This window comes from Lonchura striata, chromosome 3, assembly GCF_046129695.1.
Source record: "Lonchura striata isolate bLonStr1 chromosome 3, bLonStr1.mat, whole genome shotgun sequence".
Lineage (NCBI taxonomy): Eukaryota > Metazoa > Chordata > Aves > Passeriformes > Estrildidae > Lonchura > Lonchura striata.
The window spans coordinates 51,505,094-51,532,599 of NC_134605.1; the positions used below are offsets into that span (position 1 = coordinate 51,505,094).

At 37.8% G+C, this 27,506-nt stretch overlaps 2 protein-coding genes across 18 annotated transcripts in view; one reads left to right on the top strand and one right to left on the bottom strand.

Moving 5' to 3' along the window:
• Nucleotides 1-344: 344 nt before the first annotated feature.
• On the top strand, nt 345-14,907 carry CCDC28A (coiled-coil domain containing 28A). Of its 8 annotated transcripts, none has more exons than XM_021553091.3 (6): nt 345-431; nt 1,221-1,409; nt 3,960-4,123; nt 5,080-5,234; nt 5,867-5,889; nt 7,041-7,769. In XM_021553091.3, the coding sequence occupies exons 2-6, from the start codon at nt 1,252-1,254 to the stop codon at nt 7,093-7,095; spliced, it is 555 nt and encodes a 184-aa protein (XP_021408766.1). In that variant the 5' UTR covers nt 345-431; nt 1,221-1,251; the 3' UTR covers nt 7,096-7,769. The 8 variants fall into 8 exon arrangements, 7 of the variants coding, with proteins under 7 accessions (XP_021408766.1, XP_021408770.1, XP_021408768.1 ...); XM_021553095.3 differs by having other exon boundaries at nt 361-431; nt 1,225-1,409; XM_021553093.3 differs by lacking the exon at nt 345-431 and adding an exon at nt 483-601.
• The window catches only part of REPS1 (RALBP1 associated Eps domain containing 1), a 63,701-nt gene continuing 49,169 nt past the window's right edge, over nt 12,975-27,506 (bottom strand). For 7 of the 10 annotated variants that reach the window (XM_021553086.3, XM_021553087.3, XM_021553081.3 and 4 more), the window contains 9 exons: nt 26,870-26,971; nt 24,656-24,728; nt 22,272-22,390; nt 21,466-21,530; nt 20,262-20,447; nt 18,959-19,054; nt 18,212-18,360; nt 17,442-17,547; nt 12,975-16,371 (listed from right to left, as the gene is read on the bottom strand). In XM_021553086.3, the coding sequence (XP_021408761.1) occupies nt 16,303-16,371; nt 17,442-17,547; nt 18,212-18,360; nt 18,959-19,054; nt 20,262-20,447; nt 21,466-21,530; nt 22,272-22,390; nt 24,656-24,728; nt 26,870-26,971 (965 nt within the window). In that variant the 3' untranslated portion in view covers nt 12,975-16,302. The remainder of the gene's footprint in view (nt 16,372-17,441; nt 17,548-18,211; nt 18,361-18,958; nt 19,055-20,261; nt 20,448-21,465; nt 21,531-22,271; nt 22,391-24,655; nt 24,729-26,869; nt 26,972-27,506) is intronic. The other 3 variants (XM_021553085.3, XM_021553082.3, XM_021553089.3) reach the window with 2 other exon arrangements.

Consider the following 27,506-nt stretch of genomic DNA (forward strand, 5'->3'; position numbering starts at 1 on the left):
GTGTGAACCTTTAATTTGAGGTGCCCGGTGCTCCGCGAAGCACTAAGAAGCAAAGGCAGCTGAGGCCTATTCCCTATACAGCGGGTTGTGGGTGGAGTGTAATTACAGGCAGGAGGTGGAGTGAGCAGGGTGTAAGCCGCGAAAAGAACCGGGTCGGCAGCGCGGTGGTTTTCCCCGCGTGTTTTAACACGTGTGGACTTGGATCAGATATTCCAGGAGAAACCCCCGGTCCTGACGGCCACCGCACGCCCCGCGAGGGCTTCTGGGAGCTGTAGTCCGCCCGCGGGGGAGGTGGTGCCTTGGGGCGGGTCTCCCACAATGCACCTCGCCGCGCCGCCGGGCCGCGCCGCCGTCACGTGATCCGCGCGCCGGGACGAGCCGGCCGCTGCCGCGGGGGTCCGCGCGCGCCGCGGGGGCGGGGCTCCCCTCAGGTAGGGGGCGGGGCCGGCGGGCGCGGGGCCGGGGCCGGGCGGGGAGGCGCCGCGATTCCCCCGCTGCCCCCCTCGGTGCCCCCTCGGTGCCCGCCTCCCGAGCCTCCGCCGTAACGAGGGGCGGTACGCGGCTGCCCGGGCTGCGCGCGGCCGTCCCCTCATCCCGCGAGGTAGCGGCGGGCCCGCGATGGCGCCGGGGCGAGGTCGCGGCCCCCGGGGTGTAACGGGTGTCGGAGGCTCCTCGCCGGGCCCGCGCAGCGCGGGCTGCGTTGCCGAGCCGGGCAGGGCCCGGCGGTGGCGGCAGGAGGAATCGCAACGCGACGGGCGCGTCGCGGCGGTAACAGCGAGCAGCGCCGAGCGCTGCAAGCCAGACCAAGTGCGCGGCTGCGGAACTGCTGCGCCGCCGCAGCCGCTCGGCGTCGGCCGAGGCTTCCACCGCGGGGAGGTTCTGTGCCACGGGTGCGTCGCAGCGTCCCCGTGCTGTAGGTGTTTTGCCTGCCGTGGGCCCAAGCAGTCGTGGTGTTTCCTAGCCGTAATCCACGGGACACGATGCTTGAGATCATTTGCAGGTACCTGCTGGCTGATGGAAGTTTTAACTCCTACTTTTTCCGCTCATCAAGCAGGCCAGGGCATCTTCTCTTAAAAACTGGGTTCCCTTGTTCTCAGAAATGAGTGCTCGTCTCTGAAGGAACTATAAGTGTCATTTCCACGAGCTGTCTTTCTACTTGCTTTTATTGTGAATGCCAGTTTAATTTTTCTTTTTCTCACTTTCTTTTCTTCCCTATGAAGACAGTAGTCTAGATGCAGTAAATTGGAAGAAATGGAAGAAAGGAAGATCAAGAGGAGGAGCCCCAAATCATCTTCCAGTCACTCTGCTCAGGTTGCTAACTCCAAGAAAAGCTCAGTGCCAGTCAGTAAAAGTACAGCCTTTTCCAACCCTGCCCCACAGCCTGCCGTACAAAAACCAAAGTTAAAACGGTAAGTTCGGGGCATTTGCAGACTTTACAGGAAGTGAGAGCCAGAAACTTAGCAATGTTAAGACAGTCTAAAGGTTGTTCAGACTGTGACAGAAGAATTTCAGACTTGTGAAAAGTTTTGATGATGTGTCTTTGTTAGCAACATGATTTGTGTTTAATGCAATATAATGGTTATTTTACAGCAAAGGAAGGTGTATTACACTCTTCCTGTAAGTTTAATGAAATGTTACACAATGTTGTAGACCCACACCAACAACAATTTAGCTGAATATAGCCTGATGTGACTGGTTGGGTGATCAGGCTTGGGCATCATAGATAGCAGAGCTCCAGATGCACAGCTGTGAACAACAAATAAAATATTACATGACACAAGGTTGGAACCGACAAGTATGGCAGGAAATGAAGAACATAAATTGAATAGGATGAGCTGGAACTGGAATTTCTAGGTGTTTTGTAATTGGGGACCTCTCAGCTGGGGCAGCATCTTGAGTAAAGAGAAACATTCAGTTCTTCAGAAAGTATCGCATCAGACTAGTTTGTGGTTTTTGTTGATGATATGTTGGTTTCAGTTTGAGAACATTAATTTACCTGCATGTTAGGAAATGTGTTTCTTGGCTGTGGCAGACACAGTAGATAAGTAAATGAAGAATTTTAAAGTGAAATGTTAGCTGGAGAGAGGCAGCAGAATTCACTGACCTCTGAGTTTTAGCTGAAGATTAAATATAGAACTGTCAGCATCAGCATAGAGAGTCTGTTTGAAGGATGCAGTATTGACATGATAAATAATTAATCTCTGCAGTGTAAAGTCTATACATTATTTTTAGGAAAACTGTATTAATACTCAGAAGGAAATGTTAGTAAATACTAATGTGCTATAAATTGGTGGCTTCTGCAGTTGACTGAACAGTCTACTCAAGTCTCAGCATTCTCCTGGGATTTACTAGAAATTAATTTCTTGCAGTCCACAGGATTGTCTAGAGAAAAAAATGTCCTTTTTGCTGTAAGTTCTGGCCATTCTGGCACTATTGCTAAACTTACCAAGCAGTGCTGATACAGAGAATTATTTGAACTTTTCAAGCAAGAGAGGTAATTGACATAGTAATGTGAGGATGAACTGCTGTTGTGATAATGGAGTGAGACTGTTTAATTAATTTTCACTTTATCTGCAAGAAGCCAATGAAGTAGGTTTTACAAGACCAATAATATATTTTATTAAAAGAATGGGGTAGAAAAAATGGATGACCTGTCTGTTGTACAAACCATTTAGTCTGAAATTGAAACAGAACCTAAATTGAGATGCTCTGAGTTGAACTGGATATGGTGATTGTTGGACTGCTGGTTGTTTTTATAGCATATAGTCTATATGATGTTTTATAGACTACAGAAGCTCTTGGGCTGGACAAAGAATTATTATTTCCTGTAAGAAAGACAGAATTTGCAGAGCATGGGGAGGGTAGGGCTTACTATGCTTTAAACCCCCTAATCTTCACTAATTAAATAAAGTCTCTCTTTTAAATCTGTGGTATTTTTTTAATATCCCATAGTATTCTAAATTAATTTTTTAGGCTCAGATTTTTTCACTGGATCAGAACATCAGGTTCTGAACAGATTGCTCACAAGGCTGCAGGACAGCCTCCTACCGAAACTGTGTTAGGATGCAGCCTGTCTGTCTGTCTCTGGATCAGAGATGGAACATGCTGCTTCTCACTGGTAGCTGTGTTTTTAGTTTCCATATTGGTTGTGTGTTCATGGGGATTTAAAATGGTTATTAATTTTAATTCATGTAGTTTCTGTGGGCACATGGTGCTCTGAATAAATGTTATGTCTAGAGAAAAGTGTATGGAAGATCCAGGAATTTTGATGGTTTTCTTGCAGGAAGGGCTGTAGAGTATTTTTAGCAATTTGATGTTTGGGTATTGACTAGTATTATTTGGTACATTAGAGTAATGGGAGAGTGGTTTTGATGGTGAGCTTTACAAAATTAGGATGTTGTTTGTGGATTGAAAGAAAGAGCTCTAAGAAAATTTATGTGGAGGCAAGGTCACCTTCCAAAGCTTATAGCCAGCTGCTTTCCATATGGGTTGGAGTCTATAGATGTTTGTGACAAGAGGCGAGTATGATTTTTCAAGGGTTTTCGCTCTGGGTTACAGATGCTTTTTGGGTCATTTTATGTAGATAGTGTCTGCCTGGGAAAGTGGTGGAATCACCATCCCTGGAAATGTTAAAAAATCCTGAGTGTGGTGCTTGAGGATGTGGGTTAGTGGTGAACATGGCTGTGCTGGGTTAATGGTTGGATTTGATGATCTTAGAGGTGTTTTCTGTGCTAATGCCCTACGTGTCACTGCTGGGTAATGTTGGCCTACTTTAGATTACTAAGATGACCATCACGGATGTGTGGTTCCTACTATGAGCAGGAAAACAGTGACTGAAATATACACTATGTATTTCCCATTTAATTTTCAAAGCTCAGATGTACATTTCCTTACATTTCAAATTTACAGTGAAATTGAAAGCAGGAGGCAATATTTGTTTTGTTCAATTTTTTTTTTAGCGTAATCAAAGAGAAAGCCAAACCTCCAGGAGGTGAAGCAAAAGGGGCACAGGCAGCACCAATCCAGCATTCTTTTCTCACAGATGTATCAGATGTCCAGGAAATGGAAAGGGGACTTCTGAGTCTCTTGAATGACTTCCACTCTGGCAAACTTCAGGCATTTGGTAAGTGCATGAATTGTGTGTGTACAATAGCTGTTTTTTATAGTACAGTGGTAACATTTGCAAACAAGTGTGCTGCATGGACAGACTACCAGCTCTCAGTTGGACTCTGCCACATGAAATCAACATAATTAATACATCTTACTGCCTTTTAAAATTAAAGTCCCATTGTAAGGTTGTCTGTGTTTTAACATTATTCATATGTCATTTCATTATTCCTTCCAGCAGGGAAGCACCTTTCCTTAACATACCAAGTTTAAAATCACTTATTTATGTAGGAAGAAATAACTGTTATTAGCACCCAGTTTTGTTGCATATGAACATTTAAGACTATTGGTAACAACTGTTATGAAATTCAGTGCAAGCTGCATTTTACCAGGTTGCTCTTCTGTCTGAGCTTCTTAATATTTTTACAGCCTCAGAGTTGATGGAGGTTTTAGAATAAATATTGCACATTTTTGCTTTCTTTTCTCCCTTGTATAGAAAAATGCATGTGTACTTTTTCAAGTATAGTGTTAGGTCAACATGTCAATTCCATACTGATTTTACAAAAGAATCTGAGAGGTTTGTATTATATCAGCCATCTGTTCCAAGAAAGCAAACACTAGAGAAATCAGAATTGGAAAGGTGTTCTTGACTGTATTTTAAATCTTCAGAAAGGCCCTGTTTTTTAACTTAATCAGAGAAAAATTCAGGAGTATAGAAAAAACATGCATTCTAAAAAACCCTGAGAACATTGGATAGGCATTGTAAATTCAGCACAACACAACAAATGGGATGATAGAAACTTCAATAGTGAAACAGTGAGAAATCATCGAGAAAGCAAATGTACTTGTAAAATCGATGATAAAATTCTCTGATGTAAAAAGCTGCATCTCTTTGATGTAAAAAGCTGCATCTTCACACCTTCATTTTCTCTCTTGGGTTTCTTTATATAAAGTTTTTGCTTGTTCTTTTAGGAAATGAATGTTCCATAGAGCAGATGGAGCATGTGCGGAGCATGCAGGAGAAACTTGCTCGCCTCAATCTGGAGCTCTATGGGGAGATGGAAGAACTCCCTGAAGATAAAAGAAAACTAGCCAGTGATTCCAACCTGGATAGACTGCTGTCAGATGTAAGTACTGGGAAGGCAGAAATCATAGAACTTAGCCCACAGCAAAGCTCAGTTCAGGAAAATGCCACTCCTGTGTGCAGAGCTCTCTCTCTTGAGGAGAATGTAGCTCTTCAGTGAACCAAGATGTGCCTTGCCCACCTCTTGGTTTTGAGAAAACACAGGAGTTGTTCTCCTTTGTAACAGCTGCTGGTTGCTTTGGGGCAGGGAGCAGGCTGGCTGCAAGCTACCTGAGCACATCAGCCTGCTTAGGGACAGCCCATGGACAGCTTAGGGAGCTACAGCCATTTTCCCTTCAGTCCATCCTCCTACATTTGGGGGAGGTGACACATAACAAGGATAGATCTGTATATTCTACACTTTGTCTAATGTGCTTCCATAAAAACCATAACTGTTAAAATTTCTTTAAATTTCTTGACCTCAGCAAATTTAAACTTAATTTGGAACTTAGGTCATTGTGTAGAATTCAGTGTAGGTTTGATTTGATTTTTGTAATAAATCATACATTTCAGCCCAAACGATTAGTTATTTCCTTCATTATTTTAATGTATTTATTTCAGCATACCAGCATAATTGTTACATTTCTTTGACTAACAGAAGTGCCATTTTTCATAATTTCTACATTTATATTGCAGCTAGAAGAACTAAATTCATCTATGTATCCTTTTTCTAAAATGTTTATTTTGCATCATAATTACTAACTGTAGTCAAATTGCAGTGTGTTTCCCAAGTAACTGATGTCTTTACAAGAGTCAAATTGCCTTTGTGTTGTTTTTTTAGTTTTACACAACAAAGGATCAAAGTGCAAATCCAGGTGTTTCTTTCGCATATTCCACTGACCACTGCATTATGTGAGGGCTCAGTACCCCAAGTTGTAGTTAATTGTGATGCTGTGCTTTTAAATTAATACTGTAATACATCATTGATGTTTAGGTTCTTCCAATACATAAGTGAATATATCTTAACACATCTAATTACAGGTTGTTTTTTTCATCTGGTGATCTATTTAGCTACCACGTACCACTTGTGTACCACAATGCGTTGTCAGTGGCAAAGCCCATCAGCAGCAGGGTCCTTTCTATATGCATGAGACATTCTGGAACAAACATCCATAGAAATATTCCTACAACAATATTCAGAGGCATGTGTCCCACTGATAAGTGAAAAATTTTGGTTTTTTTTTTCTAAAAATATGTGTGGTCATTTATCCCCGTCTGACTGTGGAGAGTCAACTGACCTGATTTTTTATTTCTAGGGTCAGATACTTCATCCAGAGCTTAGGTAACTGAACAAATGTGTGCTCTGAGCCCACAGAGAAGAAAGAGCTGAATGTCTCAGCTTGTCTTTCACACTGTGCTTTTGATAAGCCAGGATGGCAGTGGAGGAGTGCAGCACTCCGTTTGCTCTGCAATCTGGTTATTTCTGTTGTTAAACACTTGGCATGCATTGAGGAAGTGAGGCTCTAGTTTTTGGGGCTTAAGATCCTGCACTGGTATCTACATTCCCTGCATATCCATGGAAAGCTGTTTAAGGCAGACTTCATAAAGAGGGTAAGTGGAATGTGATAATATGTAATAGAGATAAAAATAATTTGCCATTGCCTTGATCCCCAGGCTAGTACTGCAGGTATCTAATGCTGAAGTCTCATTGAGAAATATGAATCTACTGGTGGGGAACTAGCGTAGGACTCACCAGAACAGAGTTTGTCTGGACTGGTGCATACCCCAGAGTAAGCAGTTTCATAACAGTGCTGTCTTGTTTATGCCTTATATGTATGTAAAAGTGTTATTCCTTAATGATTTGCTTCAGCCAAAAACTACATTTAGCCGATGCTCAAGATATTCCAAATGGTACCACAGGTTGAGAGAGAACATCTTTGTCAATCTGGATTCTTCAGCTTGGCTTTTGTTTTTCTGGATAATGGAATCAAGAAGAGTTGTGACTTTGTGTTGTTTTTAATTTTACACAACAAAATCAAAGTGCAAATCCAGGTGTTTATTTTGCACATTCCTCTGCACTGCATTATGTCAGGGCTCAGTACCTAGAGTTGTAGTTAATTGTGATTTTATTATTGCCTTACTTAACAGAAAAATTGGAGAAACCTGGAAATATATTTCTTCTGCTGAGTGCCCATGTGGCTGCAAGTGGTACATGTATTTAAGTTCATGGGCATTTCTCCAGTTTTTATAAAGGTAGTGATAATACTGCCTTTCTGATTATTACACAGACAATCTGCTCACTGTCTCTTTAGTGTTTTGTTGATGAGTGATACCACAGATTAATTTTTTGTTAATAAAGTGAAAAGTTTTAAATATATGATGTTTCACTTGCAGAAGCTGCTACTGGTTTGGCTGTGTTAGGAAGATGAGCTTTAGCGTTGTGCAAGTGTTTGCAGAGTTTACATTTTTTTCGTTACTATGAATAATTATAACATCTCACCAAATTAAAATTAGCATGCATGCTAATAGTCTACATAAATTAAGTATTGTGAAACTCCAAAATCGGGTAGTTACTGTTCAATAAATCCAGGATAATCAATTTTGTAGTTACTCTGATGTTGTAAATAGGTTACTATTAATTGGTATGAACCTTCTGTGCACAGCCAGAGATAAAAAAAAAATCTGTATTAGTGTAAAATCAGGCTGGTTTTAGATCCAAAATTTCTATCTCAGTCCATCAAACCATGCCTTTGGTTCTAGATTTATTTTATATTCCATTTTTAGGTAATTCATTCAGATTCCACACTGATTTTACGCTTACTGAACAAGGAATGGAATCTTTATCCTTCTGCCTGAGCAGAAAGCTTTCATCAGCCCAGGTTGGGCCTGTGGCCAAGGAATAGATTTTGTTAAGTATCTTTGGAGAAGAGGCTCCTTCAGCCACAACATGTAGTTTTGGATTGTGCAGCACCAAGCCTGCAGCACACTGGGACAGAAGGATCCTTCAACCACCACAGATTCAGCCTCAAATTCCCTGCCTCACCTATCATGCAAATCTCCATGATTTACAAACCAGTAGGCAGCCCAGTGGTTGTCCCCTCAGGTTGTTCTTGTTCTTTAAGCAATTTATCTCCTTCGTTGCCAAGATTCTCCAGGAGTTTGTGTGCTGGTAAGTGTACCTGGGAGTCCCTGCCTGCAGCTGGGCACGTACCTGTGATATTGTGAAATCCAAAGTAAGCTTAAGAGAACTAGAATACAAAAAGCTTCTCACAGAGTGAAGCCAAGGTTGATGTTTGCTCTCCACACACACACCTCTGACCAATAATTGGGTAATTATCATTTCTGCACAGCACCTTACATCAGCACTAAGCCATTGTTTCTAGGTAGACTTCTGAACAACAAGCAAAAAAGTAGCATCTTTTAGCCTTATGCTTCATACCAGGTGTGGCAAAAGTCACTAATAGAGCTGCAGTTATACAAAAAAAATTGTATTCTTGCAGCTCACTTGGATGCAGGAGCAGAGGTGTGCTCACTAGCAGCCTCTGGCCAGCAAGTGCAGTGTATCGCAGCATTGTAACGCACACTTGTCCGTAACCACACTTAATTTTAGAGTTTAGGTATTCTATATTAGAGGCAGCTCTTTCCCATTTTTGGGCTCTGACATCAAACTGCTTAAGCTTATTATTTCAAACACATTTCAAATCAGTTACAAACATGTTGGATGTCTTGATCTTGTTTCTGTAGCAATTTATGCAAGGACAGAGGGTATAATTTGAGATACAGACACAAACTAAGACCTTTCTCAAACAGCTGTTTAGAATTGTACAAGAATTAGCCCCTTTTTCTTCTATCACTTTAAGCCCACAGGCATTTACAAGCCACAAAGAATGCATTAATTGCGAATAATTGAGAAATTCTTTTTCCCTTACCTCCTCCTGGATACAACTTTGTGTCTTTAACACAGTCTGTTAATTATTAACTTCTGGATTCATACAAGAAAATTTTGTAGCAAGACTTTTGAGATACTGAACTCTTATGTGGTAATGACTTAATCACATTTCTGTGCTCCTGCAGGAAAAGAAAAAAAATCTACTGTAACATATTTGTGGAAAGTCTTTTTTAATTAGAAAAGTATGCAAGCGACTGCAGAAAATGAGGTCACTTTCTATTATGTTGTTTCCTGAAGAGTTGTTTATGGAGATTAAAGTGTATTAAGTGTTTAATATGTTTATCAGTGTGAGTTTAGGCCAGTGCTGTGGTTTAAAAACTCACACTGATGAATGGGTTTGGTGTTTGGAAGAAGGTGCTCTTGGCTGCGTCACTGTGGGGAATCTGGGGCACAAGTTTCATTCTCCTCTGTACTTCCAGTTGAAGGCTACAACACTGGAAGAAACAGATGGGCTGAGTCTATTAGTGCACAGCTTCATGGCTGGTGTCACTGCCAAAATTTTGGGGTTTTTGACAGTGCAATTAGCTATGCAGCACCAGGGCTGCTGCATCCCCTGATGGGATGTATCCTTTTTGCTGAGGGAAGAGAGTCTTTGCTTGGGAAGTAGCAGGACTCACTGACAGAGCTTTACAATAGATGTGAAGGGGGACTGGGACAGTCCCAGACTTGTTGCTGCCATGACATGGGATGAGATGCAGAGGTCAGAGGGACAGGGTGGTGGTAAAGGTCCTCTGCTGCTCTCAGCTGTGCTGGGTCAACTGGAGCACACCTGCAATCCCAGGGACTTGTCTGGTAGCAGAAGCAAACAGGAAAATACCAAGGAGGAAACATGTCAAATTAAGTACTCCTCTGGGAAAGATTGATTCTGCAATGACACCAGATATTGTGAATCAGCACTGAACTTTGCTGAAATAAAGCTTTACAAAGAGACTTGTGGCACACATCCACAAGAGCTGTACATCTCTCTCTCCCAAGTAAAAAAAAGAAAGAAAATACGTTTTTAGTAGTTGATGTTAGATATAAATTTTGAATCATAAAAATTAGTCATTGTAATAGAGTATAATTTTCCCACTAATTAGAAATACTAAGATTAATATGAGATCTCCAACTTACAGCTCCTTAATCATATTAAACCAGTGAAAACCAGAACAGAAATAACCAAGAACAATTCCCAACAAACTGAGAGACTGAGACCAGAGTGAATGAGTAGTTTGCAAATTATTTGATCACCCCAATCAATGCAATATTGCAGCATCAAGCCAAAGTACTAGAACAGATACAGTCCAACAGTTCAGCAAGTGCTAACTAATACAAGAAATATTATACAGAACTCTAAAAACTGCAGTGCATACATGAAAGAAAGATAAAGGAAAAAAGGATGAAAAACGCTGACAAAATTGGTACTTTTGACATTAGAAGTTCTGAGACAGTATCCATTTTAGCATGTTTTTTGGTTAACAAAGTCACTATGGAGGCAATGTTGTGAAAACCATAGAACCTGTCAAAATTACCAGCCTCTTAATTTTGAAAAAAATTATGTGAATAATTACTGGTTTTCCACAGAACATTCTTGCTTTACTTACTTTATCCCAAAAGGTTACATGCAAAGTAAACTAGGGAATGCATGCTTTTTAGGTACCCTTCTGCAGCAAAAGGACCTCCTGATTGGTCTATGATCTCTTGGTTCCTTTGGACAAGAAGGCAGGTGGCCATGTTCCTTCACAAGGGCAGTGAAAGACACAGGATTGAAGCTCTAGAAGAAAGGCTTGTTATAAATGGAACCACTCTTCTTCCAAAGGCAGGATATGTAACAGAAAAAACAACATGCTCAAGGCATGGCACCTTCTGCATTTTCTGATAGAATACAATGAATTACAGCTTCCTACAAAATTCCTTTGATCTTTTTCTTACGTATTCAACTCTGTATTCTTCACTCTGTATTTCCACACCTTGATTAACTCAAGCTTGCTATTAGCTCAAGCTATGCAAAATAAGGCACAAAAGCACTTACTAGAGTGCTAAATTTCACAGCATTTAATGAAACACATACCTAAGTTAATACAGGGATTCCCAAAATACTTCCTTTGCCTTCTGCAGAGAAATCATATATTGCTGAAACTCCTTACTATACATAAATTTCTTGCTAAGTCTGACACAACCAGTCAGGGATGCTAGGCCTTCAGAAGCCCTTAGGTGAGTGTCCACAGCAGCTTTTGTAATGCTTATTCCACTTCCTGCTCCTCCAGCTGTCAGGAAAATAACTGATTCCAATATGAAATCAATTTATTTTCTCAATATGCAACCAATCTTTCAAATGCTAGTGTTCCTTACTTGCCTTTTGGTTGGATACTAAAACTCACAGGCTCTTTGTAGAAGACAGTTCTGTTGCAGAGTGCAGTTTCTTACAATGAATGTGTTCCATTCCAGTCAGCTTAAATGCAGCCTCACTTGAGCCAAAGAGGAAATGCAGTCAGACCTCTGAGGCTAAGTGACAGAAAGCAAGAGGCACCACTACAGCTGTAAGGGATACACCAAAGAGTGCAAGTGCACTGCAGAGTATGATGTACCTCCCATCTCTGTGAGCTCCTCTGCAGACTGGGAAGCCATACAGCCACACATGGTTCAACAGCACTGTTGCCAAAATTCGGGTTTCCATCAACATACCACTGAAAGTCAGCTTAAACTGCTTTAACTATCTATGACATTTTGGTAATTTCATAGGCCACTCATAAACAAGAACAAAACAAGTAATTTTAGCTGCTTCCAGATTAAATGAATCAGTATCTGTAAGAGTGATAGTGTCAAGAATATATTCTACCAGAGATGAAACAGAATTAATCTAGCTTTCTGAAGCTCAGTATGCTGGTGAAGTGTAGTGAACAGTATTAAGAGTCTTCTTAATGCTTTGTATTTAAGCTGTGAGATCATAAACTTTGTATTTCATAGAGTCACAACACCAATTTTTTTAGTATTATAACTAATACTGTTTTGGACAAAAATATTGGACAATAATTGAATACCTATATATCAGTAGGGTGGAAAAAGGTACTGTGAAATCACTTTGAAACACACTAACAGTGTGTTAATTAGGTACAACTACTGTACAATCAATATATACTTTAGGTACAAATAATGTACAATCTACCTTTAAAGCACAAAACAGCACCTTTAAAACCCATGTTGCCAATTTAAAGAAATATTACTGAAATTACCCAGTATTCAAATTCCCCCTCCGTGTCCCCAAACAAAAACAATTAATTAAAAAACTCCTGTGAAGTTTATATTTTGCTTGTGTACTAGCAGGACAACCCTATATTGTCTCATTTTAAACATTAAAACATTAACATTTTTTCTGTACAATCCCTAGTTCATTGTTGAGACTATTAAGAGAACATAGCATTTAATGGTTTTTTTGTTATTAGATAATGAAGTCCTTGGTTTTCATGTGTTTTCATCTAGACAGCTGTATGATAAAAGATTGGTACATCAATATACACGGCAAGACAAGCATGCTGCATAAGCATGCAAATATATTCAAAATAAACAAGTTATTTTTTCATCTTCCCCACAGAGTAAGAACTGCATTGTTATTATTCAATTAGAAGTAATGTGCTTTTGCAACACAATACAATTTCATGAAGCTACATTCCACTAGAAACTAGAATGAGCTGGGAGTCAGAAGACCATGATTTACTATCTTTTACTGTTTTAGGAAAAAGTGATTAAGGCTAGGCCACCCATAAAGTGACATTTATAGACAAACTGCACAGCTGAAACCAGAAAAGTAATTCTCAACTCTGCCCTAAATGTAGAGAAACACAGCACACCCCATCCATAAGGGACAGAGACATGTCACACAAGAAACAATGCTGCAAATTTATTTTCTTTAAGTTTTTATAACCTCAACTTTGTTTATCCCATGTAAGACATTTTCAGTAATATGAGATCATCTAGTTCATCACAATTGCAAGGAAAATGAGGTGCATGTGAAGTACAAAAAAATTGAAAATACTTGCTTACACTGGATAGACTTAAAATACTGCTCAAAGCAAAGCGGCTTCAGCTTTTTACCTTTGCATTTTGGAAATCTTCTCTGCAGTCCAAAGATAGGCAGTGAATGGAGAAAAAAGCAACTCCAAAGCAGGTGGAATGAAGAAAGAGGCACATTATTAGGAGACAAAAAAGAAATGCAAATCAAACGAGAAGAGACACTCTTCCAGTGGAAAAGTCCAGAGAAAAACGTTCCCCAGGTGTTTCGGAAAGGCCTGCTGCTGTCCATCCATCCCAGCTGGGTACATGAATCACACTCCATACTATTTAGTAGTCTACATTTATACTTGCAATAGAGAGAGCACCTCTTTTGTACAGTACATAATTCCTTGCTCCAAAGAGCTTACAATCTAAGTTCATACAAAAGAATGTATCAAGTAGCTGGATCAAGATCAAAGAAATAGAGAATACAGGGAGATAATTTTATAGGGGATTAAAGTTGGGTTACATTACTAAATGAGGTAACTTCTGAACATCATTGGCAGTGATGCTCTTAAGACATTAAGTAGTTTTTCCAGTTAGGTCTTCTGATAATGAAAAACTGGTTTAAAATGTACAGAATGATGCATTAAAAGTAATCCATAAAATTCTTCAAAACAGACTTGTTGGCAAGACACAAAAAGGTTCAGGCTGCTAAAGTTCTTCACTTGAGACTAATTTGTCATTCTATTACGAAGATATGGATGTTAGAGAAATTCATATGTACATGTAACGTTTGAATGTAAAAAGCTTTTTACATTTAAGCTTAAAATGTTAAATTCTGATTTAAGAAGCCTGTTGCTATAAACACAGGCTTAATACTTAAATATTAATATGAAAATAGTGCTATTTTTAAAATGTATTTTAGACTTTAAAATAAACTATGGACAAGATACAGTTGGTTCAAAAGATCAACATTCTTTAACTGTGAAAAGTGACTCACTTTTCCCACTTTTTAAAAAAGGGAAAAACTTTTTCCCACTCTGTTCCTGCTACTTGTCAGTTATAATAGAAGTGATTGGTCTATTAACTTTAAAGTTTTAGTTTACTTGGGGGGAGGTCATTTGTTTTGCTGAGTTTTTCTTCACATTTCCCTATTCGTACATAATTTTCTGAAGTCCAAGCCTTGCACTTTGAATAATATTTATATGCCACCTTTGTGACCATTTAACTATCATTTTTTAATCCCTTTACATGCAAATAGAAACTACCATCTTTCATGCAACTATGACATCCTTTCATACCAGACAATTTTGCTTTAGATTATATACATAAACCATCTGCAACACTTCCATGACATTTGAAAAAGTTATAGTAGTAAAAATTCACTGCAATTATCCCGTCTGTTTATGATAACCAAAAAGAGAAATCCTTATTTTTCACTGTAACAGCATAACCAGTGGTAAATCTGACTTGACCTATCCTTTTGGAAGGGAAGCACATGTTAAGAGAATTTCATTTATGCACAGAAGTGAGACAGCGATGTTAAGGACTGCTAACAGAGGATGATTTATCTTTAATTTTTAAAGGAATTTTAGAGGAAATCAAACCTGATATTAAGCCTAAAGAACTATAAATATATTTGACCCAAGTCAATACTAACATTTACTTCTCAGAAATTACATTTGTATTAAATTTGCTTACAGGAGAATATAAAAGGAGTATAGCCACAGATTACCAAGAGAATCACTTCTGATCAACAGCTAAAAATGAGGGAAGAAAATGGCCAAAAGACTACGATCAATCACTTCTTGTACATGCCACAAAATTACAAAAAAATTACCTGCAAACCTGTAATAAAACCCTCCCCTTATATGAATGCGTTTCAATTCCCAGGTAAAGATGAATCAACAAAATTAAAATATTGTGCTGTTTTATTGGTGTAAAAATCACACAGTTGCTAGTTCTGATTCTGCAGAGATACATCCATGCAGTTAAACATCTATGATCCCACAGCCAGAAGAAGCCATTAAATAGAATATCTGCTGTTAGTCAGCAATTAATGCAAATTTACATATGAGATCAAAATGTGTGTATCGTACAATATACAACAAATCCTAATACAGTACATCAACCTGAAGAGTAAGATACACTCAAGGAACTCTGTTAATAGTGAAGCCTGTCTATTTGCCAGAGAAGTAAGGCCTGGAAACAAGATGACAGAAGGTACCCCAGAATTCCTAAGAAGCAAAACTGTTCCTTTTTTGTTTTATATATATTTTTTTTTTTTTTTGCTGGGAATTAGAAGTTTATAGAGGTATTGACACATTACTTGACAATACAATTTGTTATAGTGAAGACCGGTGGATGTGATCTGCTATTAAAAGGGAACATGTGAGACATGCAATTACAGGTGGTGCTTAGATAATGTGCAATTAATGTTTGGGACCTACACCCAACTCTTTTCACAAAAGGGAGAACTAAAGACCTGTTTGACAGACTACCAGTTGTGCCATAAATGCTTCTACGCATGCGGCTGAATCAGGATCATGAATGGATAAAATGTGAACACCTGGCAATCTGTGGTTACATACTCTATAATGTATGCAACAAAAATCACAAAATCCAATCCAGTTGATATGGCAAACAGCCTGCAAGAACTCTCCCAACCTGAGTAAGCTGGGGAATTGCAAAGAGGCAGGCTTTTTAGAATGGTGAACAACTTTCCAATTGTCAAAGGCAGCTTGGGAAGTAACATTGGCTGATGACAGATTAGTAGTTTGTCTCTTTTCTGGCACCATAAAATAAATGCCATAGTGAATGAAGAGTTTATGTGCTTAAAGGTTAAAATCAACTGATCAGGAAACATTTTCTGCAAAGATATTTCAACAGGAAAAAAAAATCCATGAAAAAATTCCAGTTGGAAATTTTGGCGACAAACTCTGCAAACTCAAGTCCAACAAAGATCACGGATGCCCACAGAATAAGATGTGAGAGGCAGTGTCACATTCAAGGAAAAAGTAGTTTGTTTTTTTCTTTCTCTCTGTATGGAAATTAAAATACTTAAAATACAAAAGTGGACAAACTGACAAAACAGAACCACAACATTTAATGTAGAATAGAGTGCATTGAGCTAGATGCATGGATATTTAAATAGGCCTTGAAACCAATACCCCTTTCAAAATTAGTAAATTCACAGTTAACGGCAGTAGGCTTAGAGGTGAGAGAAGGGTCGAAGTTGTTCCAGTTGGACTTCCAGGGAGATTCTCTCTTCAAGAACATCCTGTAAAAGAAAGATTTTCTACTGACAGTCCACAGAGAAAGAGTACTGAAAATTTCATCATGCAATCAAAATCTGCTTCACTTTGAGAAATAACTTATATTCTAGACTCTTGGTAGCTCCTTCCAGAAACTGAATACAAGATTACCTGGCTGGTAATTACTTATCATTGAAAATCAGTACTTTGCTCTAAGGTGATGCTATTTAGTATTTTTTCCTTTTTTTCAAATCACCCAAACCCAAATTTGTAACCAGAGGCAAACCAAACTATAATATTTTCAAATGAAGTTTAAAATGTTAAGGGGGTTAAGCTCTCCCCTGAATTAAGAGTATTGGAAACACACAGGTTTTTTCCCCAGATTTTCCTCCTATGTGAATTTTATGCACCTTGACTCTCATGAAAAGTAAGAAGTGACATTCAGGATTGAGTTTTTAAAATTACCTAACTTCCATTCTAGACAGTATCTTATTAATTCATATTTTCATTTAAGATACTTTTAAAAAATTATCTTCATAGTTAAAATGAGATCTCTTAGGCAAAAATGATGGCAGGTGAAATATATTAAGCTTATGCTTACAGATAGCTCCAAAAGAATGATAGCTGACCTAGATAAACAAATTATTATTATTGCACTAATTATTAAACTGCAAGTTTTGTATTTCAGATTTCTGTATTTGTTTTAAAATATTTATAATTTATAATTTTATTAAGACTTTAAGGCTTGTTTTTTCCTTAAGAAGAACACAAATCACTTCAGCTGCTCTTCTTGGTACTGCTTTTAAAGCATGCAATGATGACAACAGGTAACCTAGTATTGTTAAAATGAGGTGAAATTTTACTGTAGCTAAAAGCAAATCAATACATTGAAAAGTATGCCTTGCAGCAGCAGAAGTGTGATTTGTAATTTCACAAAGCTTATCACAAATAGGTATATTCTATGATCTACAAAAATAGCTAAATATTTCATATCAATATCCTCAACTACATTTATCAGTGGATTGCAGAGATGCCTGTTACTGTGCTTTGCTAACAGCTTGCTCTCTGAAGCTCTTCTCTTACACAAAGAAATTACCTTTAGCTGCTGCTGTAGTTCACTGTTCAGTCTGGCCAAAACAGTGTTGGTTTCCTTGTTACGTCTGATTGATGCCTGAATTGCCTTCTTGTCTTTCCCCACTGATCTGAGAATATATTAGAAGTACTGTAATAAGTAATTTTGCCACATAGCTGAACATCTCACTTATAGTTCCCCTTCTTTAAGTAAGCAGAATCCTCTTTTCAAAGTTTTTTCACTTGTTGTACTGTTAAATTTTCCCGCTTCTGTCTGGCTTGATTAACCACGTTTGTTTGCATGGAAACACAGATATTATACATGTTTTATATATGCACACATAGTTGGTTTCAGTCAAAGAGCACACAGTGCATTTTAAAAACGTGCCATTATCAATTTTCTGAAGGCCCAACACAGCAAACCACATTACCTCAAGTGACTACTACCATAGACTATTTTCATGCTAGGACACACAGACTGCGCATTTTGGACTGTTCATAGCAACCATTTAAAATTAAATGTTACATCTTAATACTTCCACCACTTATTCCCAACATACTTTAACTTGCAGAAGTTAAAAAGAGTTCACACTCCAAAATTCAAAATCTCTTAAAAGTCTCCCAGCAGTAGCAGCTTTGGGATGACCATCTTTAAAAACCAAAAACTCTTAAATTGTTGAATTAATCTAAATTAAACACACTGAAATTGTTTGCAACTCCTGGAACAGAAAGTGTGTATGCTGTTTAAATGTAAACTTTCCAGTAACAGATGTATTTATATACTTCTTGGGTTACCTAGGAATAGATGGCTGTGAAGCAAGAACAGCAGCTATGACACCTGTTTTCTGTGTATGTTCCTCAGCTTCAGGTCTTAGCTCATCTTCTGATTTTAATCTTCTACGAATAGGCTTCGGTGGTGGAGCAAGTGGGGTAGTGCCTTTACCCTGAAGAGGAAAACACAGTAATTTTCTGAAACTACACTTTATTTGGATTATAAACTGGTAGCTTGTGTTTCATATTCAGTTACTGAGGCAACTGAATTCACAACCCATCAGGTATTTTCTGATGGACATCTAGCTGCATTCTCATTTGGTCTGGTAAAAACCTGAAGTACTAAATCCTACCACATGGTGAAAGGCTAGTAAGTTGCTGCACACTGACAAAGAACTGTGCAAGCAGAAATACCACAGTAAAAATGAGTACTGTAAACACACAGCAACGCAGAGCACACTTTCCCCCCAGTAATTTTAAGTCTGTAATCAAATAAAAAGCTACTGTTAAATCAAGTTATGCACTAAACATTTTAATCTGTTTCAAAAATTTGAAAACTTATATGTGTCTTTTCTGCTGTCTCAAGAATAAATCTAATCATCATTATCTGCTACTAAAATTCACCATACACATGCCTATTTGAAGCACCTATTAGGCTTAGAAAACTGGGCTCAAGTGGACACGTATAAAGTTGCTGTTGCAAATCAAAACAAAGATTTAATTTCATATACATCAGAAAACTGTGCTTTGTTCCAAGGGTACTTTGCATACCGCACTACTGGGGACATTTGCAGGTGCTTTGTCTTCAACTCTTCCATCTGCTTTGGCAACTCTAAGAGAACTTGCAGAATCAGAAGGCTTTTCAACCTAAAGGAATATAAACTGTATTTAGAAATCTACTTAACATGTACTTCATTTAGCAACAATAGGAATAAAAACAAGTATGTTGTGTTCTGATATGCGAATACAGTTAACACCTAAATTCTAGTTGAATTCTCAATTCAATGTCATGAGGCACTGTATAGCACAAAAGAGGCTGTGGCCTGATCACAAACTGTTTCAGCTGTTTCTGCTATTACAGTACTACCATTATCAATTTGCCACTGCCAAAGGTTAATCCCCTCAATGGAACACAATGTGACTGCTCCACATCCACCTCAATGCAAAACAATCAGCAAGCTTAACTTAAGCAGTTTTCAATGGCATTTTAAGCTACCATAGCTGGTTTTGCAATGAGGTACATGGAGAGTGCTCAAATGGGGCTACGTCACTGACCTTGCTGAACAAGTGAAGTAAGACTATGCTGCTGACAGTTGGGACAACTTTAAAGCACCACAGGGACTTTTGCAAGTGAGGATGCAGAAGTGTCCCACAGAATTTATAATCTGGATAAAAGCTACAAATTATCAAAGGAGAACATGAAATAGTTTCTGCAACAGCAGCTAGCAATGACATTAATACTAATGCTTCCAAACTTTCAAGTCCTATGTCTGTAGTAGGAAACAAGTTTTTGTAAACTTGTTCTTCTATCATCTTTAATGATAGAAGAACACCAGAGCTCTATTCACTTCAGCTGTTTGTCCAACGACTTTGAAGAAAAGTAAATTAATGGAATTTTAGCAGATGTTTACAATACATGACAGTAATCTCCTTTATTAAAGCACGTCTTTTTTGAGACATCATTTAAAAATTACTAACAAGTCATTTGGAAGACTGGCAAGAATGAGCAGAGCAAAGGTATTGACGGTGCTAAGTCTCAAATGATGTGTATTACCAACACAATTATGTTTGTGCCTACGTATGCTAGTAAGTATTTTAAATTACAATAAAGAGGTGAGACGAAAAGAATTCCTTCTGCCTAGGCATTTGGTAATTACAATAAGTGCAGAAGTATTAATGCAGCAATTTAATTACTTTCTAGCAATGGATTGATACATCATAAAAAACCAAAACAGAATAAAAAACCCAACAAACAACACGCCACTGACAGAGAACAGCAGTAATAGGTTTTAACAGAGTCTCATAACTGTTGGTGGTATTAAAGCAATTGACAAGATCCTTCCTTTCTACTCACCTGCAAGACTTCTGAGTGTGCTTCAATTTCATCTTCTTCCTCTTTGCTTACACCTGAAGCAGCAAATGCCTCAAACTGGCTGAAGTCTGCAAAATTTGGCTGTTCTGGTATTTGCTGAGGTGAGGTACTGGTATGAGCTATTAGGCCATCAGCATCCACTGAGCGATGCACATGAGGACCTGTGCCCTACAATAAAATAACAAAAATATTTAGGGACAGAATGTTAAGCATTATTTGCATTTTATAGTGGACAAAAATGTATGTACTATCAGTAGGACAACAGGCAGGACATGCATGCAAGACATGCATGCAGAAATATTTAAGAGAAAGGAAATTCAGATGTGCTATTATCCAGGAAATAAGACCAAATGGGGATGTAATGTAGCACTAGCTAGACTCATTCAGTAGCAGGTATTTCTGCTGTGACAGAGCCATTTAGGCTCTGGGGGCTTGATACAGACTTTTAGTTTAGTGCTTATGTAATCACTGTGTGGAATATGTCTGTCCTTGTACACTCCCTTCATCCCTTCAGATAATTTCTGAATCACTGACTGACTTCAATTGCTAACTCAGATTCTAACAAGTAGTTGCTGGTGAGAAATAACTGAAAATAAATTTATCTCACTCATGTCAGATCTGCACAGCAGTTGAAGGATTCAGCTGGCTAAGACAAAGAAAAAACTTTTTCAAGATGTGATTTCTACCAAATCACCTAACTGATATCACTCACACTGCAACTGCAAAGATCACCAAGTCTGCAACAAGTGAAGATGTGAAATCACTCCTTTTGGGGCAGACATATTACATAAAGCTCTACCCTGTGCCAGACAAATGGAAGACAAACCCTTATTTTGCAAAACTTTGGAAAATGGCTCTTGCACACTTTGTTACAGCCTATGCACTACATAGGAATGGACAATGGAATGTGAAGGGATAACTTCTCTCTTTCCCACAATTCAGAGTTCCAGAGCCACTCATTCCTCCTCCATATCTACCTTAATCCCTACCCATGCTTCCACTAGAAGCATTTTTTTTATTTAGGAAATACTAACATTTAGCTGTAGTCTAGGTTTTGCCATCATTCACATCCTGGTGCTTTCAAAAATGTATCAAGCAATGATACTAATTTTAGAGATATATTAAAACTCAGTTATATAAAAATAATGCACTGAATTAGAATACCATTTCTCAGAAGTGACATCACCTGTGAAGGCTGTGGTCTTGGAGGCACTGCAGGCGGATAGGCAACAACTCCAGCCTGTTGCTGTCCTGTAAAAGATGCACCACATTTGGACAAGATTGTTACTTTGTATATTAAATTCTTAACATGTACGTTAAATTGTCAACATGAAGAAACATTGCATTTTGCCATATATTAATGTCATATTTGGGCCAATAATTGTAATGTCAACTCCTTTCAAACTGGTAAACAGAAAAAACCAGGGTTAATCAGAACATTGATCTTGTACAGGTCATGCCCTTCTGGTTTTAGTATCTCAGTCTTTGGGATTTTTTTGCCCTCATTATAAGTTCTTAGTATCTTCTCATACTCTGTGAACCTGAATTTAAAAGTATTGACAAGTCAGAAGTCCAATAAAACTCCTTAAGCAGAGTAGCAGAAGTGACTAATAATTTCCTCTGAAGTCAAATACTAAATACCCATCTTTGATACATGTGATTCCAAAAAGACACCCCTTGAAAATATACTGCCAGATACAATTCATTGGATGTGGGTATACAGCCACAATATTCTTTCCTGACTTTGTTTCCTACATGTATCCAAAAAACTACAAAGCCAGAATTCACTTTTAAATTAGCTACTTAAGTAAAGTGCAATATAAATTTTAATGCAAATAATACAGTAATGATGACAACATTTGCAACTTTTTTATTCAGAAGTGGTACTTTAAAAAACAACACTCTGAATCATTCCTCAGAGAAAAAGGCATTGGTTGCTTCAGGAATACATGTGCTGAAAAAGAATATGCACTCAGAACACAGCGTACCTACCTGGGGTAACTGAGAAGGATCTGTTCATATCTAAAGATGACGACCGAGAATGAGAAGCATGAGGCCTTGGAGGGGGTGGTGGTGGTGCTGCGTTATCTGGAGATGTTCCTGAATGTGACCTGCAAAATACATAAGTGTCTATAGTGATTTTAGGTGGCTACAACAGAAGCAAAAATCAAAAGTTCTTCAAAGCATGCAATTAAAAAAACAAGTTTGATAGAGGTAAAAACCCCTGATAGCCATTGATTTTCAAGATTGCCAAATTAGTTTTAAACTTCCAGTATTCTTGGATTTTAAAACTTTTTATATTTCCACTTACTTAAATATCCCTTATTCAAATTATTCTTATATTATCACATGTAATTTATCTTTGGAAAACCAACACCTTGATGTATATCCCAAACAATGACAACTCAGAAACAGAGAATGCTAAATATGGTAATTCCATCTAGATGACAGTCACTAGAATTTTTAAGATGTAGTCAGCATTCTGTTTAGGTTAAATGGGGTAAGTTCAATTTCATTAAAGAAGAATTTTGTGTTTCCGTTGGATCTGCCTCCATGTATATCGAGCTCAAGAAGTATCTCAATGTATGAGATAGCAATTTAATTCTCTATCTGAAATTTTCCAAATCTATATACTTGGCAGAATCTTCAGAAATTTTGACTCATTCTTAGGTAGGATCACCATCTAGTGGATATCTGTTGCAAATTCATGGAGAACACAGGCAGAAAGGATAGAAGGATAAATTACTGCACTAAGTGCCATTTAAGTGTGATTTATTGTATATAGAATTTTGGTACAACTTCATTTTAAAACCAGTTTGCAGACGCTTCCTAACTAGTCTAATTTGAACAAGACAGATTTATTGAATCACTGACATGAATACAGCTGCTTTTTTATTCAACTCATGATAAAATCTTTTCTATGACTGACCTCTGCAACATTCTTCTATAACTATTGTGAAATGTAAGCTAGGAGAGGTAAAGGGTACCCAAGTTTCCCACAAAACCTGGAATTCCTGAATGTTTAAGTCCAGACACAAAACTGAGTTGTCACAATAGAAAAGTTTATTTTCTTAATATATTATCTAAGGCAATGCTTCTGTAATACCGTGTAGTGCTTCAGCTGTTGAAATTAAATTCCAATTATACTGACTCCTTAGGTCATCCCTCTAGCTAGTATAGTACAAAAACCACATGCAGAATTAAAAATGGGAGAAAGTGGTTTAAGGAGAAATCCAAAGTATCATCATCTGACACAGCCTTGTCAGTTTTTGCTTTGTGAAACTACAAAAAAGTAGTATTGACTAATGGTAGGATTAAGTACAATGTCATCTCTATACAAAATTGCAATTGGTAGAAGAGATGCCAGTGGAAGAACTAAAGGAGTAAGTGGGACAACAAATTTCCTGTGTGCATACTCCCACAACTACCAGGTCAGGATAGAAGCTCCCTATGCCATAATGTGGGAACTCATCAGAAAGCTTCACTCAATTTCATTCTCATTCACACAAGTTCAGCAAGAGAACCTAACCCAAAGAGCAAAAGAACATGTTGAAACCATCATGCTGATAGTGCAAAAACATACATAAAAGCACGACAGAATCACATTTTCCATTAAGTAACAATGCTGGAAAGAATCTTTCAAGCTGCTGTACTGACAGGCAAATGGAAATCTTTCTTTGCTATTGAAGTCACCCTAATTATTCTTGTTTTGAAACTTAACTCTGAAACTGATTGTAAGATGGTTAATGGTGGAGCTGGTTTTTAATCCTATTCAGGCAGATTTAGTGGGAACAATTTGCACCAGCTAGTACAGCACATTTTCTTATGTGAAATTATGCAGTTGCTGGTTTTATGCTTGCGTAGCTTTCTCCAATCCCTTAATTTACGCTGGGCCTATGACTGCCCTTTATAAATCCATTAATAAAAGAGACTGAGTTACTGTCATGGTATACCTAATTTATGCTTAATTCTTCTTTTAGGCTACAGTGTCATAAGGTTCTTCTCCAATAATGCCTAAATAGGTATTTTAAAAAAATTGGTTTCAAGTAACAGCATGGTGTCATGTGCTTACATTCCCTTGCATTTAAGGGGAAAGCATTAAGATTCCAACTGAATGTGGAGCTTCACATGGAGCACTTGACTGGCCAATCTCACACAAATTTTTAGACAACTTTCCTATTTTCACTTTACACACTAACAAAAACAACGTATATTGTTAATGCATTAGGAAACAGACTGCTTCCAGATTCCTGAGTGTTAAAGTTAGGAACCTATTTTACCACCATTTAATAAGCTAGTTGTCAAATAACCAGGAGCTGAGAACAGGCTTCTGTAAACACCTTTTACTTGTTCTTTTCAGTTGCTACTCTACTGACCGTTGCCGTGTTACAGCATTTCCGATTTGCTCTGGATCTGAAGTGTAAGAGTCCGAACTGCTGTACCCATCTGCTGGGAGAAGGAAGTACAATTTCATATTTGCTTTGCATCATTAGCATACCCTAACAGACAGAAGTAACAAATAATTTCAAATATCTAATTTCCATTGTTACAAAAAATGCACATGTCCTTGTAGTGCTTTGCTGTAAGGTATCATCTAGTCAGGATTCAAAATCCTCGAGTCTGAATAATTGAAGGATGCAATACAAACCAACTCCACTCACCCAACACTATCAGTTGTTGGTTACTAGTGGCATGTACTGAAGAGTAAACAATGACAGTAATGATGTATTTAAAATACAAAAACTAAGTTTTATAAACAGAAATTTTTAAACTCTTGATGTTCCACTACTTCAACAATCTAATGAACAAGAGTAAGGGTCATCCAAGGAAAAAAAAGCAAGGGGCAGAACATGTCTGATTTTAGAAGTGCTGGACTGTCACCAACCTTAGAAATCAGAAAAAGGAAAGGGCATGTACAGAAAACAGATTAATGCAGTTGCTTTGCTACTACTGTAACTTCTGTACCTCCAAGTCTGGTGGTCAACCTTGTTTTGGACTGAATCTTTTTTAAAACTTTCAGCTTTTGATTAAGCAAACCTAGAGAAATAAAAGATGCTATTAAAGCATCACAGATTCTCAAGGACACCTTACCCTTAGAAGCTCTGCAAAGCTTGAGGGCTTTTTCCCCAGAAAATGAGGAGCCTAACAAAAGTCACAAGATTTATATGGAATGAAGGTAGATAGAAAAATTTACCTCAGGATAATTTATCACAAGGGATTATTCTAGAGCACCAGGCAAATCAAAGTTCAAGGCAGAAGTCACTGGAGCAAAGGGACTCAATTGATTTGTTACCAGTGAAGAGGAAAATTCCATTCAAAAACATCAAGATTTTTTCTGAATTACCCACTCTCTAAGGATTACTTTAACCTCCTAGGACACTAAGTTTTCGAAAGTGGTAAGATATATCAACCAGGCCTCAAAAATGGGAATCCTGAAGAGATGAATTTCCTGATCAGTAAGGCATATTCTTACCTGTTACATTTTTTATACCTTTTCTCCTTAATACTGCAGGTACTACACAGTGCTTATATCTTACACTGTAATGTGGTTTGTTTCATTTCACTACGTTCTTCCTCTCAGGGAAAAACAGTTTATCAAAGATTAGGCTCCATTTGGATAAGGAAAAGGGGGCGCCAAAAGGCTCTTGAACTTATTTCCTGCATGTTTTCTCATTCTTTTGCATCAGAAAACTTTTTAGAAAAAACAGAACTCTCCTTGAAAAGTAAAACTCAGACATGATCAAGACACTGGTCAGAACGAAGAGTGCTACTGAAACAGAGTTCAAGAGAAAAGCAAAACGTATTGCAAGGTGGTACTTTCTGAATTCCTCTTATATTACAAACCAACCAAAGTACTTCTGGTCTTAATAATGCAAAGGATTTAAAATAATGACTTCTTGAGACTTTATTTTTGCTGAAGAACAGTTCCCAACTTGAAGAAAACAACAAAAAAAAGTATCTCAGAAAGACTATAGAGATTCATTAGATTCATTCAGGCAACATATAATCTTGGATCTTGCTCAATATTAGACAAGTGGACTAATCAAATCAACTTAATGCAACATGCTTTGGACAGAGAAGATATTGGAAATTGAAAAGGCTATTAGAAGGAAATAAACAGTTGAAAAGCTGTACTAAAAACAGAATGTAGAAGTCTGTAGCACTTGCTTAGTAGCTAAACCAGATGAGAATTGCCTGGAAATTGTGGTCAACACATTTTCACTTTTTAGAAAACACGTTCCACGGTTCTGAGGAAAAACAATCAAATGCTACTTAGTGAATTCCAATTTAAGTACATTGAATTTTTCATTCTAGGATTAAAAGAGAAAACAGGAAGATGGAAAAGAGCTGTCAAAAATGAACTTTCTTGAGCATACAGGGTAGGAAAACAACTCCAGTGATATCAGTAGAACTTTCTTAATTACTACTTCTAATACATACTTTATATCAGAAATGTTTCTGTTCTTAGAATAAGTTTATCTCATTTTAGAGCTGCTACTATCCAGACAGCTTTCATTCACTGAGAGATATATCAGTTCTACATTTTGTGTAATGTAAGAAAGGAGACCAGAAAGCACTTTGATACTTACTAACTGTATTTCCAGCCGTAAATTTTACAGATGAACTCATTTTATTTTCTTCTGGGAGATCTGATGGTTTCACAAGTAGTGGACTAGTAGGGTTAGCATGATCTAGATGGAAAATAAATCTAGATAAATGAACTTATTCAAAGTAGCCTTTATTTCTGGCATCAAAGTTTTAAACTGGTTTTCTGCCCTTATCTAAAGTGTTGTGCTCAAGACTAAAATTGGTGTATTTTAACTCAGAAATAACACTATTACAACATAAAACAACAATTTCTCAGCATTAAGAGCTGTGAATTTTCAGCTATTTATGAGGCCAAATAAATTTTAAAAGAAGTGTGTTGTTGATACTATTTATTCTTCTATGCTGAAGATTCTTGCATGACTAAGACATACTGTCACACAACTGAAAACTAAGACCTGCCCCCCGCTCCCATTCCTTCAAGAAAATTTATCAAACCACCTTGCTTATTATTGACCAGTGTAAAAAAAGGCCTGCCAATATTCCCAAATGCTTTCAAGTTTCAAAATAATAAATGCAGTATTTCTGACCACAGAAGAACAAGTTTTATGAATGCAGGTTATGATCTCCATCTCCAGTTTCCTTTAGTATTTAACAAGGAAACCCAGACATTCACCTGCA

What these genes read in the sequence shown, in the direction of transcription:
- CCDC28A (XM_021553091.3), top strand. Translation starts at nt 1,252, where the DNA reads ATGGAAGAAAGGAAGATCAAGAGGAGGAGCCCCAAATCATCTTCCAGT. An exon ending in TGGCAAACTTCAGGCATTTG is followed by an intron (nt 4,124 to 5,079) that starts GTAAGTGCATGA and finishes TTGTTCTTTTAG; the next exon opens with GAAATGAATGTTCCATAGAG. An exon ending in GAAGAACTAAATTCATCTAT is followed by an intron (nt 5,890 to 7,040) that starts GTATCCTTTTTC and finishes GATTTGCTTCAG; the next exon opens with CCAAAAACTACATTTAGCCG.